The sequence below is a fragment of the Primulina eburnea genome, chromosome 2 (assembly GCF_022965805.1).
Source record: "Primulina eburnea isolate SZY01 chromosome 2, ASM2296580v1, whole genome shotgun sequence".
In the NCBI taxonomy this organism is placed as follows: domain Eukaryota; kingdom Viridiplantae; phylum Streptophyta; class Magnoliopsida; order Lamiales; family Gesneriaceae; genus Primulina; species Primulina eburnea.
In genome coordinates this window covers 36,534,922-36,551,547 of record NC_133102.1, presented here as the reverse complement: position 1 = coordinate 36,551,547, position 16,626 = coordinate 36,534,922, and the positions used below count along the sequence as shown (strand labels likewise).

The following is a 16,626-nucleotide window of genomic DNA, read 5'->3' as shown; positions in this document are numbered from 1 at the left end:
TTGTTGAGAAATAATCAAATTTGGAAGAATTCTGTGAAATGGTGAATTTTATTACACTTTAAAATACAAATATGATATTGTAGTAACAAAATTATGTATATATAAATATATATTTCACTTGAAAGAAATGTGTGTTTTTTTCTTCCTAGAAAGTGACTTTCAAAAAGTGAATTGTAATTTTTAAGTGTTTACGGAATAATTTGGCCATATTCGAAATAGATATAACAATTGTACATATACTTGATGTACATGTAACATCATTAAAAAATAATTGACATGTTTATGAAAGTGTGGAGATAAATTTGGTGCATCATATGAAAATTGGTAAATAAAAAATTGTAATTTTAGTTTTGTAAATTATTATGTTTTGGATTTTAGTTCTATAACTTATTAAAATTTGGCTTTCATACAATAAATTAAATTTATTTGTTGGTCTATTTTTGTCTGAAACCACTAATTTCATGGAATGTAATTTATTTGGTATTGTTTTTCTCTTACGTGATATGTGCAGCGATAATCAAACTAATATTACTCAAATTAAAATTCATATCATAAAAAAGAAAAATGAAACAAAACAACGTCCAATACTTCAAATGGAAGAAAAAAATTTGTTGTTTCTCATTATTTTTATTTATTTTATATTTAATATATATAATATAAGTTTTATTATTATCACATGAATTATATAAGAGAGTATTTATATTAAATAAATAATATCCGGTGGATTTAGTGGTTTAAGAAAAAAAACAAAAAAACAAAAAAATCCAACTTATCCCATGAAAATCAAATTTTAAAGATTTATATGATTAAAACTCAAAAATTTGCATTTATCTTTAAATAAAAATGAATGTATTTTATTTTTGGATTATGTGTAATGAAACTCTATAAATAGATCTCTCATTTGTGAAGAAAATCACAATTAAGTAGAGAGAAAAATATTATAAAGTGTGTAGTTTGGTAAATTTTGAGAGTTTGAGATTTTTACTTTTTACCATAAATTTTTACTTTTTCACAACATGTTATGTTGAAATAATATATTTTAATATGGAAAAAGTAATAGTTGAATATTTGAATGTTGAAAATAAGAGTTGTAAAGTTAGAAATTTGTGTGTGATGATGTAGGTAATGATGTATTTTATTTTTGGATTATGTGTAATGAAACTCTATAAATAGATCTCTCATTTGTGAAGAAAATCACAATTGAGTAGAGAGAAAAATATTATAAAGTGTGTAGTTTGGTAAATTTTGAGAGTTTGAGATTTTTACTTTTTTACCATAAATTTTTACTTTTTCACAACACGTTATCAGCACGAAGCTCTAAAAGTCCTACATACTTTTCCAAGCTCCAAACAGAAGAAAAAGGTAACAAAAGTAATTATATTTATTTTACTGTTATTTATTTATTGTGTATTTATTTAATATACAATATAATGTTATTATTAGAAATAATAAAATAAATTTTTCATAAACTTGTTATAAATCCTGGGAGGATGTTAAGACGACATCCCACACTCCCGGTAAGGGATACGACAAGTATAAAATCCTATAAGGTTTTTAAACAAAATAAATTATGACATTCATTATAATATTATGATATGAGATACATAATTATTTAAACATGTCTAATATTATATACATCATATTATTACCATAAAATTATACAAATACATACATTTATTTTTTGTACACCAACGGTCATAAACGGTAACAAACGGCTAGTTTTTGTCCTATAAATATCATCTCACAAACACATTCAATCACTCCAACTTTCTCTTCTTCTCTAAAAATTATTCATCATCAAATTTTTCGAAGAAAAAAGAAGATGGCTTTCTCAAGGATATTTTTAATTATTTTGGTTATCATACTCACGAGTCTTGTATTTATCGGAGAATATCCTCCTCGTGCGTTTTCTTTATTTTTACAAATACTTGTACTTGTTATTTATCCGTTACTTTGTATTGCAATATTTATTAACTAATAAACTGCATCGTAATTTTTTTTAGTACCACCATGTCAAATTTAACGAAGCTCGAATTTATTGTGCTCGACATCACGGGAAAGAATTATATGCCATGGACTCTAGATGTAGAAATGCATCTTGAGTCATTGGGTCTAAGCAAGACCATTAAAGAAAATGGCATATGCACGTCACAAGAAAAGGCAAGAGCCATGATATTTTTGCGTCGACATCTCGACGATGGATTGAAATGTGAATATCTGACTGAAAAAAATCCCATGGCTTTGTGGAAGGGATTAAAAGAAAGATTTGAACATATAAGGGAAGTTATACTTCCGACCGCCCGGGATGAATGGAATACACTGAGATTCCAAGATTTTAAAAAAGTCAGTGATTACAATTCGGCGATGTATAGAATAATCTCGCAATTAAAATTTTGTGGACATGAGGTCACAGAATCTGAGATGCTTGAAAAAACATTTTCCACATTTCATGCATCAAATATTACTTTACAGCAACAATATAGAGTACGTGGATTTGCGAGATATTCTGAGCTCATCGCCTGTCTTCTTGTGGCGGAAAAGAACAATGAGCTATTAATGAGAAATCATCAGTCCCGACCCACTGGATCAACAGCATTTCCCGAAGTAAATGCTGTAAGTAAAAATGAATTTAAACCTCGGAACCAAAATAAAATTCATAGACAAGATTTTGGTCGAGGTCGAGGTCGAGGTCGTGGACGTGGACGTGGACGTGGAATTGGCCGTGGTCGTGGTCGAGGCCGTGGTTTTGAAAATAATAGAGATAGTTATTTTTATAACTCATCTCAAAAGAGCGTCCCAAACCATCCACAGAAAAGGCATCATGAGAATATAAGTATTAATGAGAATCACTCAAAAAGATATGAAAGTTCTTGTTACAGATGTGGTACTCCAGGACATTGGTCCAAAGTTTGTCGAGCCCCTGAGCATCTTTGTAAACTTTATAAAGAATCATTAAAGGGGAAAGAAAAGGAGACCAACTTCACTGAACGCAGTGACCGTTAGAGTGATTCAACTCATTTTGATGCTGGTGATTTTATGAATGATTTCTCTGGAAATGATCAACATGTTGGTGGGATAGAAATGAACAATTTTGATGCTACAGATTTTCTCAATGATTTCTCTGAAAATGAACAATTTAATGGTAGAATATAAATGTACAATAATTGATTTTTCATGTATTCATGTAATAATGTTTTATTGTATAATTATGATATGTGTTATATTTACATATGTATTTTCAGTAATTTTATTTCATTGCATATTTTTTTGAAGTTCAAATATGGAAAATGCTATGAGCAAAGCTGAAGTTTGCATACCCGATAGTGGTACAACGCACACTATCCTCCGAGATAAAAGATATTTCTTGGAACTAAAACCAACAAAAACAACGGTGAATACAATATCAGGTCCTGTAGACTTGATTAAAGGATGTGATAAAGCACAATTTTTGTTACCTAATGGTACAAAATTTTTTATCAATGATGCTTTATATTCACCACAATCGAAAAGAAATTTGTTGAGTTTTAATGATATATATTCCCACGGGTATGATACTCAAACAATGAATGAAGGGAATGAGAAATATATGTGTCTTATCACATATAAATCAGGAAAGAAATATGTGATTGAAAAACTACCAATGCTCCCTACTGGATTGCATTATACACATATAAGTCCCATTGAATCAAACATGGTAGTTGATAATTCTTCGATATTAACCAATTGGCATGATCGATTGGGACATCCTGGTTCAACAATGATGCGAAGAATTATAGAAAATACACATGGTCATCCACTGAAAGACCAGAAGATCTTTCAGAATAATAAGTTTCAATGTAAAGCATGTTCTCTTGGAAAACTTATTATAAGACCATCACCAGTAAAAATCCAAACTGAATCACCAATGTTTCTTGAACGTATTCAGGGTGATATTTGTGGACTAATCCATCCACCATGTGGACCATTCAGATACTTTATGGTATTGATTGATGCCTCCAGCAGATGGTCACATGTATGCTTATTGTCAACTCGAAATGTTGCATTTGCAAGATTACTTGCTCAAATAATAAAATTGAGGAATCAATTTCCCGATTATACAATCAAGAAAATTAGACTTGATAATGCTGGTGAATTTACTTCCCAGACTTTCAATGATTATTGTATGTCTATGGGAATCATTGTTGAGCATCCTGTTGCTCATGTACATACACAGAATGGATTGGCTGAATCATTGATTAAACATCTGCAAATGATTGCCAGACCAATGATTATGAAAACAAAGCTCCCTATTTCTATATGGGGACATGCAATTTTACATGCTGCTTCATTAATTCGCATCAGACCAAGTGCATATCATAAATACTCCCCATTACAGCTTGCATTTGGTAAAGAACCAGACATTTCTCATATGAGAATTTTTGGATGTATGGTGTATGTGCCTATTGCACCACCACAACGAAAGAAAATGGGACCTCAAAGAAAGGTTGGAATTTATATCGGTTATGATAGTCCATCAATCATTCGATATCTTGAACCTCAGACAGGCGACGTGTTCACAGCACGTTTTGCTGATTGTCATTTTAATGAGGAAATCTTCCCAATGTTAGGGGGAGAACAGAAACATAACGAAAAGGAATTTACATGGTATGTATCATCATTGTTACATCTGGATCCAAGAACAAAACAATGTGAAAAAGATGTACAACAAATTGTACACTTGCAAAGAATAGCAAATCAAATACCAGATGCATTTGCAGACACAAAAGGGGTAACTAAATCATATATACATGCTGCAAATGCCCCTGCTCGAATTGAAATTCCAAAGAAACAAATGGAAGATACTCATGATGTCATTAAACGCCTGAAGCGTGGAAGGCCAGTCGGTTCCAAGGATAAAAATCCTCGAAAAAGAAAATTCATAGAGAAACACGATGATCACAAAATAAATAATGATGTTTCTGAAGAAACACATGATGATCACAAAATAGAGAATGATGTTCCTGAAGAAACACATGATGATGCAAATGTTCTGTCAGAACCACAAACTGACGAGAATCATGAAATCTCTATCAATTACATTAATACTGGAAAAATATGGAACCGAAAAGATATAGATGAAATTGATGATATATTTTCTTATAATGTGGCAATCGACATCATAAATGATAATGAAGATCATGAACCAAAATCTTTTGGTGAATGTAAAAATCGGCAGGACTGGATAAAATGGAAAGAAGCCATCCAGGTTGAATTGGATTCGCTAAATAAACGTAATATTTTGGACCTATAGTCCTTACACCTGAAGGTGTAAAACCTGTTGGATACAAATGGGTTTTTATTCGAAAGCGAAATGAGAAAAATGAAATAGTAAGATATAAAGCTCGACTTGTTGCACAAGGTTTTTCTCAAAGGCCTGGAATTGATTATGAAGAAACGTATTCTCCTGTGATGGATGCAATTACATTTCGGTATTTGATTAGCTTGGCGATGTCTGAAAATTTAGAAATGCGTCTTATGGATGTTGTTACAGCTTACTTATATGGATCACTTGATAGTAATATATATATATGAAAATCCCTGAAGGATTTAATATGCCTGAAGCACAAAGTTCAAAACCCAGAGAATGTTATTCTGTGAAATTACAAAGATCGTTATATGGGTTAAAGCAATCAGGTCGAATGTGGTATAATCGACTAAGTGATCACTTGATGAAAAAGGGATATGTAAATAATTCAATATGCCCTTGTGTTTTCATTAAGAAAACAACATCCGGATGCGTAATTATTGCTGTATATGTTGATGATTTAAACATCATTGGAACGAATAAGGAAATTCAAGAAGTTGTGTCATACTTGAAGGAAGAATTTGAAATGAAGGATCTTGGAAAAACCAAGTATTGTCTGGGTTTACAAATTGAACAAAAAGAATGTGGAATGTTTGTTCACCAGACAAATTATACAGAAAAGATCCTTAAACGTTTTAATATGGATAAAGCAAATCCTTTAAGTACTCCAATGGTTGTTAGATCATTAAACATAGAAAAGGATCCATTCCGTCCATGTGAAGATGATGAAGATATTCTTGGTCCAGAAGTACCATATCTAAGTGCCATCGGTGCCCTTATGTACATTACAAATTGTACAAGACCTGATATATCTTTTGCCGTGAATCTGTTGGCAAGATTTAGCTCATATCCAACAAAGAGACACTGGAACGGAATTAAACATATATTCCGTTATCTACGAGGAACGACAGACTTGGGACTTTTGTATTCAAAAGATGCTAATCCAAGTATAATTGGTTATGCCGATGCTGGATACTTATCTGATCCACACAAGGCACGTTCCCAAACTGGATATGTATTTACTCGTGGAGGCACTGCAATATCTTGGCGTTCACAGAAACAAACGCTCGTAACAACTTCATCAAATCATGCCGAGATTATTGCACTACATGAAGCAAGTCGTGAATGTGTGTGGTTAAAATCAATGACCCAACATATCCAAATTTCATGCGGATTATCATTCGATGAGAAGCCTGTGATACTATATGAAGATAATGCTGCATGTGTTGCTCAAATGAAAGAAGGATACATAAAAAGCGACAGAACTAAACATATTCCTCCTAAGTTCTTCGCATTCACCAAGGAGCTTGAGAAGAATAAATGTATTGATGTTCGTCACATTCAATCAAGTGAAAACCCATCAGAGCTCTTCACAAAAGCACTTCCTACGTCAATATTCAGAAAGCACATATATAATATTGGAATGCACAATCTACTAAATTTGTGAAGAATTGTTCATGTCAACATCAGGGGGAGTTTACGTGACTGCACTTTTTTTCCCTTACTATGGTTTTTATCCCAATGGGTTTTTCCAAGTAAGGTTTTTAACGAGGCAGTACAAAACACGTAATGAAGACATCATCGTATCATGATCATCATCACAAGGGGGAGTGTTGAAATAATATATTTTAATATGGAAAAAGTAATAGTTGAATATTTGAATGTTGAAAATAAGAGTTGTAAAGTTAGAAATTTGTGTGTGATGATGTATGTAATGATGTATTTTATTTTTGGATTATGTGTAATGAAACTCTATAAATAGATATCTCATTTGTGAAGAAAATCACAATTGAGTAGAGAGAAAAATATTATAAAGTGTGTAGTTTGGTAAATTTTGAGAGTTTGAGATTTTTACTCTTTACCATAAATTTTTATTTTTTCAGAACAAAAATAACCCTATTCATTAAAAATTCATTTTTCACTGTTTCATTTTCCTCGCCGACTTTTCCTTAAACTCGGACATAAAACCCGACTACGAGTAGTGTACTACGGTCGTATGCTACTCAATTCTGTGATCTTCTTCAGTTACTTGAGGTGTATTTTCCTCTCTTTCAAGCAATAATTGTCGTTTGTTTGAATTATTCTCTGCTCGCTCTTTATTTGGTTTGGTTTGGTTGGGTTGGGTTTTGGGAACAAAATTCCAGTGTTTCATCCCAGAATTTAGTTGTTGTTTCCTTTCCCTTTTCCCCCTTTTTTGCATCTATTATCTGCTTTCGAAGTCTGGACAGTCGATGAGGTACTCGGAAATGGGAGAGTATAAAAGATTCATACCTGTTCCTTTGGGTTTGGATTTTTTTTTTGTGCTTCCCCCTTTGTATATGAACAGTCTATAGATGGCATTTTTGGGATTTTCGTGCATATAAATGGTTTTTGACATTTTTCTGATTACGAATTTTTACTTTGATCGGCTACATTTTTTACTCATTGTTTCTGGTGCAAAGAAATTAGAAGTACATTCTTTATAGGCATCCTTTAGACGTAATTTCCAAAAGAAACCAATAAGGATGACATTTTCCGACCAGCAAAAGGAATTAGTGCTTGCTTGGTTATAGAGGCAAATTGTTTTTGGTTTTGTAATTCAAGGTTGTTTTCCTGTTAAAAAGGAAAATACGTTGTCCTTCTGGAATTTGCTGGCATACTGGATGTTTCCTAGTTCATTTGTGTGCTGCGGATCAAATTGATACTGTATCTGTTTGTTGCTGATAGATTTGATAAATGTGGAATTTGGAAATAATTGAATTTGGTTCTTGGAGTTCATTGATGAGAGCACCAAGGAAAAAAAAAACAAATCAAAGGGAAAATAACTAAATTTTCTTTTAAAAAATTGAAGGAAAGACCTGTGAGGTGAAACAGTGTGATTAAGGCTTTCTGGAATCATATTTTTGTGGAATAAATACTTGTGCATTCGATGATAGAACTGCAAAATGTAAGTGTAGTTGCAAGAATTTAGTTGACGCTGTAAAAATTCACTATATCATATCTTTGCAAGTATCAGTTGAGTCCATAGTTATTAAAAGTCGACAAGGCATATGACTAGGCTGAAGACGTGCTACAAACATCATTCACTGCTCCTAGTGGCAAAACAAGGTGTAGCTTTTAGTAGGCATGTGCCTTTTCCATGGAACATGATTTAAAGGCCCAATTATGTAGTACTTAATAATACATGGTGAAATGCAATGGTATAGTGTTCATTTGTGCTCATAGAATGATATTTCTGTCTCCAAATCTCCTCCAATCCTATCGAAATCCAGGTTGCCAAACATTTTTTTATCATGTTCAATAGGGTTGTTAAGTATACATGGTACTATTTTTCCCATGTATTTTGATTCTAAAGTTTCATGTTTTAGTGCGTCTACTTTTGTCAAAATGTGTGCCATGTCTTGCACCTAGGTTTCGGCCAACAAAAGGCCATTGATGACATTGTTTACAGAAGATTTTCAAATTTTGGATAACTTTTAGTACTTTCTTGAGACTCATTGAATGTAATGTGAAACAAACAAGATACGATGTTCTGTTTTGGTTAAAGGACAATTGACGTCCTATTATCTTACATTTAATGCCTATTATCTATCTTTCAGATTTTATGAAAGATGTCTTCCTCATCTGAAGATGAAACCGATATAAGTGAATCTGAGTTAGAGGATTATGTTGATCAATGCTATGAGCTGTTAAAGGATGGGTATGTGAAAGTTCAGTTTTCAGACGCACTGTACAGGTGTCCATACTGCCCCGGAAAGAAAAAGCTCGTCTATCAATACAAGGACCTCCTTCAACATGCCACTGATGTTGCTAAGGGATCACAGAACAAGGATATCAAGCACAAGGGTAAGCACTTGAGTCTTGTCAAGTACATGAAGAATCATCTTCTTCGTGACGATTTATCTTCGGTATTAACGAGATTGACTCTTGACCTTCCTCCTGGAAAAAGGGGAAACAATGTGTTTGTGTGGCCGTGGATTGGAATTCTGGCAAATGTAGGTGTAAGTAACTCTAGCCTCAAAATTGATCTGGCGAGGAAAGGGTTTGATACCTTTAGAGTTAGACTACTGCCAAATGATAAAGATAATCCAGGATATGCATTGGTGGAATTCAAGAAAGACTGGAGTGGCTTCTATAATGCTATGATGTTTGAGAAGGAATTTGATTTTGATCATCACGGGAAGAAGGACTATGTTGCAGCTCCACTTTCGGTGGGCAAATGCTACGGTTGGATTGCACGAGACGATGATTTCGATTCAAAGGGTATCTTGGGTGAATATCTCAGGAAGAGCGGAGACTTGAAAACTATCGCCGACATAGAAGCAGATGAGAAGCGGAAAAATGCCCTACTCATCACCAATTTGGCTAACACCATTGACGAATTGAGGGCACGTGTTGATGAACTTGAAACCAAGCATGGTAACACCCCTTGAGGCCTTTGGCCTTGTGCAAGACTGAAAGATTAGACGTGCTTATCTTTTGCTAGATGGAAAATGTACCATGTTAATGATCTAGTTTTGGTTCTGCCATTGCTCGTCTCCCATTTAATTTCCTTAGCTTGTTTGTTCCCTGGACTTTACTGGTTGTGTATTTGATGTCCCAATGTTTTGGTACTCTGGCATTACGTTTTGATGATTTGTGGATCTGGGATCTTCTCCAAACAGTCTTTGATGTTAGAATCCAAGGAAACACGAGTATGTTATCATACCTGATATTTGAGTGAGTCTCATGTGAGACCGTCTCACGGGTCATAATCCGTGAGACGGGTCAACCCTACCCATATTCATAATAAAAAGTAATACTTTTAGCATAAAAAATAATACTTTTTCATGGGTGACCCAAATAAGAGATCCGTCTCACAAATACGACCCGTGAGACCGTCTCACACAAGTTTTTGCCCTGATATTTTGGGATACAAATAGGATTAAATGTGGAAAAAGATTATGTGAAAATTTGTTCACCTGTGCTTCATTAATCACTTTTTGATCGGTCATAAATTTTGTTTCACTATGATGTGACTCCCATTTAAACTCGTACAATAGATTTTTACAAGAATTAGTGGTCACCCGGCATGGTTCTCGCACATGAATATTTCTTTACATTATAACAATAAGATTTAAAATCATTGATATACACATTTTAGACCACAATTAATAATACAAAGGGGAGTATAAATTTAAATATCGGCACATCCACATTTCAACACAGATTACTAGTCTTCTTTTCCTTCATGGTATATAGTACAATATCAAAATTTAACAGCAAAACAAAATTTGTAAAATTATTTTCATGTTGTGAAAAAGTAAAAATTTATGGTAAAAAGTAAAAATCTCAAACTCTCAAAATTTACCAAACTACACACTTTATAATATTTTTCTCTCTACTCAATTGTGATTTTCTTCACAAATGAGAGATCTATTTATAGAGTTTCATTACAAAATAAAATACATCATTACCTACATCATCACACACAAATTTCTAACTTTACAACTCTTATTTTCAACATTTAAATATTCAACTATTACTTTTTCAATATTCAAATATATTATTTTCAACACTCCCCCTTGTGATGATGATCATGATACGATGATGTCTTCATTACGTGTTTTGTACTGCCTCGTTAAAAACCTTACTAGGAAAAACCCATTGGGATAAAAACCATAGTAAGGGAAAAAGAGTGCAGTCACGTAAACTCCCCCTCATGTTGACACGAACAACTCTTCACAAATTTCGTAGATTGCGCATCCCAATATTATATATGTGCTTTCTGAATATTGACGTAGGTAGTGCTTTTGTGAAGAGATCTGATGAGTTTTCACTTGATTGAATATGACGAACATCAATACATTTATTCTTCTCAAGCTCCTTGGTGAATGCGAAAAACTTAGGAGGAATATGTTTAGTTCTGTCGCTTTTTATGTATCCTTCTTTCATTTGAGCAACACATGCAGCATTATCTTCATATAGTATCACAGGCTTCTCATCGAATGATAATCCGCATGAAATTTGGATATGTTGGGTCATTGATTTTAACCACACACATTCACGACTTGCTTCATGTAGTGCAATAATCTCGGCATGATTTGATGAAGTTGTTACGAGCGTTTGTTTCTGTGAACGCCAAGATATTGCAGTGCCTCCACGAGTAAATACATATCCAGTTTGGGAACGTGTCTTGTGTGGATCAGATAAGTATCCAGCATCAGCATAACCAATTATACTTGGATTAGCATCTTTTGAATACAAAAGTCCCAAGTCTGTCGTTCCTCGTAGATAACGGAATATATGTTTAATTCCGTTCCAGTGTCTCTTTGTTGGATATGTGCTAAATCTTGCCAACAGATTCACGGCAAAAGATATATCAGGCCTTGTACAATTTGTAAGGTACATAAGGGCACCGATGACACTTAGATATGGTACTTCTGGACCAAGAATATCTTCATCATCTTCACATGGACGGAATGGATCCTTTTCTATGTTTAATGATCTAACAACCATTGGAGTACTTAAAGGATTTGATTTATCCATATTAAAACGTTTAAGGATCTTTTCTGTATAATTTGTCTGGTGAACAAACATTCCGCATTCTTTTTGTTCAATTTGTAAACCCAGACAATACTTGGTTTTTCCAAGATCCTTCATTTCAAATTTTTCCTTCAAGTATGACACAACTTCTTGAATTTCCTTTTTCGTTCCAATGATGTTTAAATCATCAACATATAGAGCAATAATTACGCATCCGGATGTTGTTTTCTTAATGAAAACACAAGGGCATATTGAATTATTTACATATCCCTTTTTCATCAAGTGATCACTTAGTCGATTATACCACATTCGACCTGATTGCTTTAACCCATATAACGATCTTTGTAATTTCACAGAATAACATTCTCTGGGTTTTGAACTTTGTGCTTCAGACATCTTAAATCCTTCAGGGATTTTCATATATATATTACTATCAAGTGATCCATATAAGTAAGCTGTAACAACATCCATAAGACGCATTTCTAAATTTTCAGATACTGCCAAGCTAATCAAATACCGAAACGTAATTGCATCCATCACGGGAGAATACGTTTCTTCATAATCAATTCCAGGTCTTTGAGAAAAACCTTGTGCAACAAGTCAAGCTTTATATCTTACTATTTCATTTTTCTCATTTCGCTTTCGAATAAAAACCCATTTGTATCCAACAGGTTTTACACCTTCAGGTGTAAGGACTATAGGTCCAAAAACATTACGTTTATTTAGCGAATCCAATTCAACCTGGATAGCTTCTTTCCATTTTATCCAATCCTGCCGATTTTTACATTCACCAAAAGATTTTGGTTCATGATCTTCATTATCATTTATGATGTCGATTGTCACATTATAAGAAAATATATCGTAGATTTCTTCTATATATTTTCGGTTCCATATTTTTCCAGTATTAATATAATTGATAGAGATTTCATGATTCTCGTCAGTTTGTGGTTCTGACAGAACATTTTCATCATCATGTGTTTCTTCAGGAACACCATTCTCTATTTTGTGATCATCATGTGTTTCTTCAGGAACATCATTCTCTATTTTGTGATCATCGTGTTTCTCTATGAATTTTCTTTTTCGAGGATTTTTATCCTTGGAACCGACTGGCCTTCCACGCTTCAGGCGTTTAATGACATCATGAGTATCTTCCATTTATTTCTTTGGAATTTCAATTCGAGCAGGGGCATTTGCAGCATGTATATATGATTTAGTTACCCCTTTTGTGTCTGCAAATGCATCTGGTATTTGATTTGCTATTCTTTGCAAGTGTACAATTTGTTGTACATCTTTTTCACATTGTTTTGTTCTTGGATCCAGATGTAACAATGATGATACATACCATGTAAATTCCTTTTCGTTATGTTTCTGTTCTCCCCCTAACATTGAGAAGATTTCCTCATTAAAATGACAATCAGCAAAACGTGCTGTGAACACGTCGCCTGTCTGAGGTTCAAGATATCGAATGATTGATGGACTATCATAACCGATATAAATTCCAACCTTTCTTTGAGGTCCCATTTTCTTTCGTTGTGGTGGTGCAATAGGCACATACACCATACATCCAAAAATTCTCATATGAGAAATATCTGGTTCTTTACCAAATGCAAGCTGTAATGGGGAGTATTTATGATATGCACTTGGTCTGATGCGAATTAATGAAGCAGCATGTAAAATTGCATGTCCCCATATAGAAATAGAGAGCTTTGTTTTCATAATCATTGGTCTGGCAATCATTTGCAGATGTTTAATCAATGATTCAGCCAATCCATTCTGTGTATGTACATGAGCAACATGATGCTCAACAATGATTCCCATAGACATACAATAATCATTGAAAGTCTGGGAAGTAAATTCACCAGCATTATCAAGTCTAATTTTCTTGATTGTATAATCGGGAAACTGATTCCTCAATTTTATTATTTGAGCAAGTAATCATGCAAATGCAACATTTCGAGTTGATAATAAACATACATGTGACCATCTGCTGGAGGCATCAATCAATACCATAAAGTATCTGAATGGTCCACATGGTGGATGGATTGGTCCACAAATATCACCCTGAATACGTTCAAGAAACATTGGTGATTCAGTTTGGATTTTTACTGGTGATGGTCTTATAATAAGTTTTCCAAGAGAACATGCTTTACATTGAAACTTATTATTCTGAAAGATCTTCCGGTCTTTCAGTGGATGACCATGTGTATTTTCTATAATTCTTCGCATCATTGTTGAACCAGGATGTCCCAATCGATCATGCCAATTGGTTAATATCGAAGAATTATCAACTACCATGTTTGATTCAATGGGACTTATATGTGTATAATGCAATCCAGTAGGGAGCATTGGTAGTTTTTCCATCACATATTTCTTTCTTGATTTATATGTGATAAGACATATATATTTCTCATTCCCTTCATTCATTGTTTGAGTATCATACCCGTGGGAATATATATCATTAAAACTCAACAAATTTCTTTTCGATTGTGGTGAATATAAAGCATCATTGATAAAAAATTTTGTACCATTAGGTAACAAAAATTGTGCTTTATCACATCCTTTAATCAAGTCTACAGGACCTGATATTGTATTCACCGTTGTTTTTGTTGGTTTTAGTTCCAAGAAATATCTTTTATCTCGGAGGATAGTGTGCGTTGTACCACTATCGGGTATGCAAACTTCAGCTTTGCTCATAGCATTTTCCATATTTGAACTTCAAAAAAATATGCAATGAAATAAAATTACTGAAAATACATATGTAAATATAACACATATCATAATTATACAATAAAACATTATTACATGAATACATGAAAAATCAATTATTGTACATTTATATTCTACCATTAAATTGTTCATTTTCAGAGAAATCATTGAGAAAATCTGTAGCATCAAAATTGTTCATTTCTATCCCACCAACATGTTGATCATTTCCAGAGAAATCATTCATAAAATCACCAGCATCAAAATGAGTTGAATCACTCTAACGGTCACTGCGTTCAGTGAAGTTGGTCTCCTTTTCTTTCCCCTTTAATGATTCTTTATAAAGTTTACAAAGATGCTCAGGGGCTCGACAAACTTTGGACCAATGTCCTGGAGTACCACATCTGTAACAAGAACTTTCATATCTTTTTGAGTGATTCTCATTAATACTTATATTCTCATGATGCCTTTTCTGTGGATGGTTTGGGACGCTCTTTTGAGATGACTTATAAAAATAACTATCTCTATTGTTTTCAAAACCACGGCCTCGACAACGACCACGGCCACGTCCACGTCCACGTCCACGTCCACGACCTCGACCTCGACCAAAATCTTGTCTTTGAATTTGATTTTGGTTTCGAGGTTTAAATTCATTTTTACTTACAGCATTTACTTCTGGAAATGCTGTTGATCCAGTGGGTCGGGACTGATGATTTCTCATTAATAGCTCGTTGTTTTTTTCCGCCACAAGAAGACAGGCGATGAGCTCAGAATATCTCGCAAATCCACGTACTCTATATTGTTGCTGTAGAGTAATATTTGATGCATGAAACGTGGAAATTGTTTTTTCAAGCATCTCAGATTCTGTGAACTCATGTCCACCAAATTTTAGCTGCGAGATTATTCGATACATCGCTGAATTATAATCACTGACTTTTTTAAAATCTTGGAATCTTAACATATTCCATTCATCACGGGCGGTCGGAAGTATAACTTCCCTTATATGTTCAAATCTTTCTTTCAATCCCTTCCACAAAGCCATGGGATTTTTTTCAGTCAGATATTCATATTTCAATCCATCGTCGAGATGTCGACGCAAAAATATCATGGCTCTTGCCTTTTCTTGTGACGTGCATATGCCATTTTCTTTAATGGTCTAGCTTAGACCCAATGACTCAAGATGCATTTCTACATCTAGAGTCCATGGCATATAATTCTTTCCCGTGATGTCGAGTGCAATAAATTCAAGCTTTGTTAAATTTGACATGGTGGTACTAAAAAAAATTACGATGCATTTTATTAGTTAATAAATATTGCAATACAAAGTAACGGATAAACAACAAGTACAAGTATTTGTAAAAATAAAGAAAACGCACGAGTAGGATATTCTTCGATAAATACAAGACTCGTGAGTATGATAACCAAAATAATTAAAAATATCCTTGAGAAAGCCATCTTCTTTTTTCTTCGAAAAATTTGATGATGAATAATTTTTAGAGAAGAAGAGAAAGTTGGAGTGATTGAATGTGTTTGTGAGATCATATTTATAGGGCAAAACTAGCCGTTTTTTTCCATTTATGATCGTTGGTGTACAAAAAAATAAAGGTATGTATTTGTATAATTTTATGGTAATAATATGGTATATATAATATTAGATATGTTTAAATAATTATGTATATCATATCATAATATTATAATGAGTGTCATGATTTATTTTGTTTAAAGAATCTTATAGGCTTTTATACTTGTCGTATCCCTTACCGGGAGTGTGGGATGTCGTCTTAACATCCTCCCAGGATTTATAACAAGTTTATGAAAAATTTATTTTTATTATTTCTCATAATAACATTATATTGTATATTAAATAAAATACACAATAAATAAATAACAGTAAAATAAATATAATTACTTTTGTTACCTTTTTCTTCTGTTTGGAGCTTGGAAAAATATGTAGGACTTTTAGAGCTTCGTGCTGATAACGTGTTGTGAAAAAGTAAAAATTTATGGTAAAAAGTAAAAATCTCAAACTCTCAAAATTTACCAAACTACACACTTTATAATATTTTTCTCTCTAT

General features: G+C 33.3%; 1 protein-coding gene across 2 annotated transcripts; it reads left to right on the top strand.

The window, feature by feature from the left end:
- The first annotated feature begins 7,242 nt into the window (after positions 1–7,242).
- LOC140823072 (protein INVOLVED IN DE NOVO 2-like) lies at positions 7,243–9,938 on the top strand. Of its 2 annotated transcripts, none has more exons than XM_073184188.1 (2): positions 7,243–7,378; positions 8,923–9,938. In XM_073184188.1, exon 2 carries the CDS (start codon positions 8,935–8,937, stop codon positions 9,754–9,756), a length of 822 nt encoding a protein of 273 aa, XP_073040289.1. In that variant the 5' UTR covers positions 7,243–7,378; positions 8,923–8,934; the 3' UTR covers positions 9,757–9,938. The 2 variants fall into 2 exon arrangements, with proteins under 2 accessions (XP_073040289.1, XP_073040290.1); XM_073184189.1 differs by lacking the exon at positions 7,243–7,378 and adding an exon at positions 7,427–7,580.
- The last annotated feature ends 6,688 nt before the right edge of the window (positions 9,939–16,626 follow it).

Bases quoted from the DNA above. Each gene is read 5' to 3' on its own strand.
- LOC140823072 (XM_073184188.1), top strand. From the start codon at position 8,935: ATGTCTTCCTCATCTGAAGATGAAACCGATATAAGTGAATCTGAGTTA.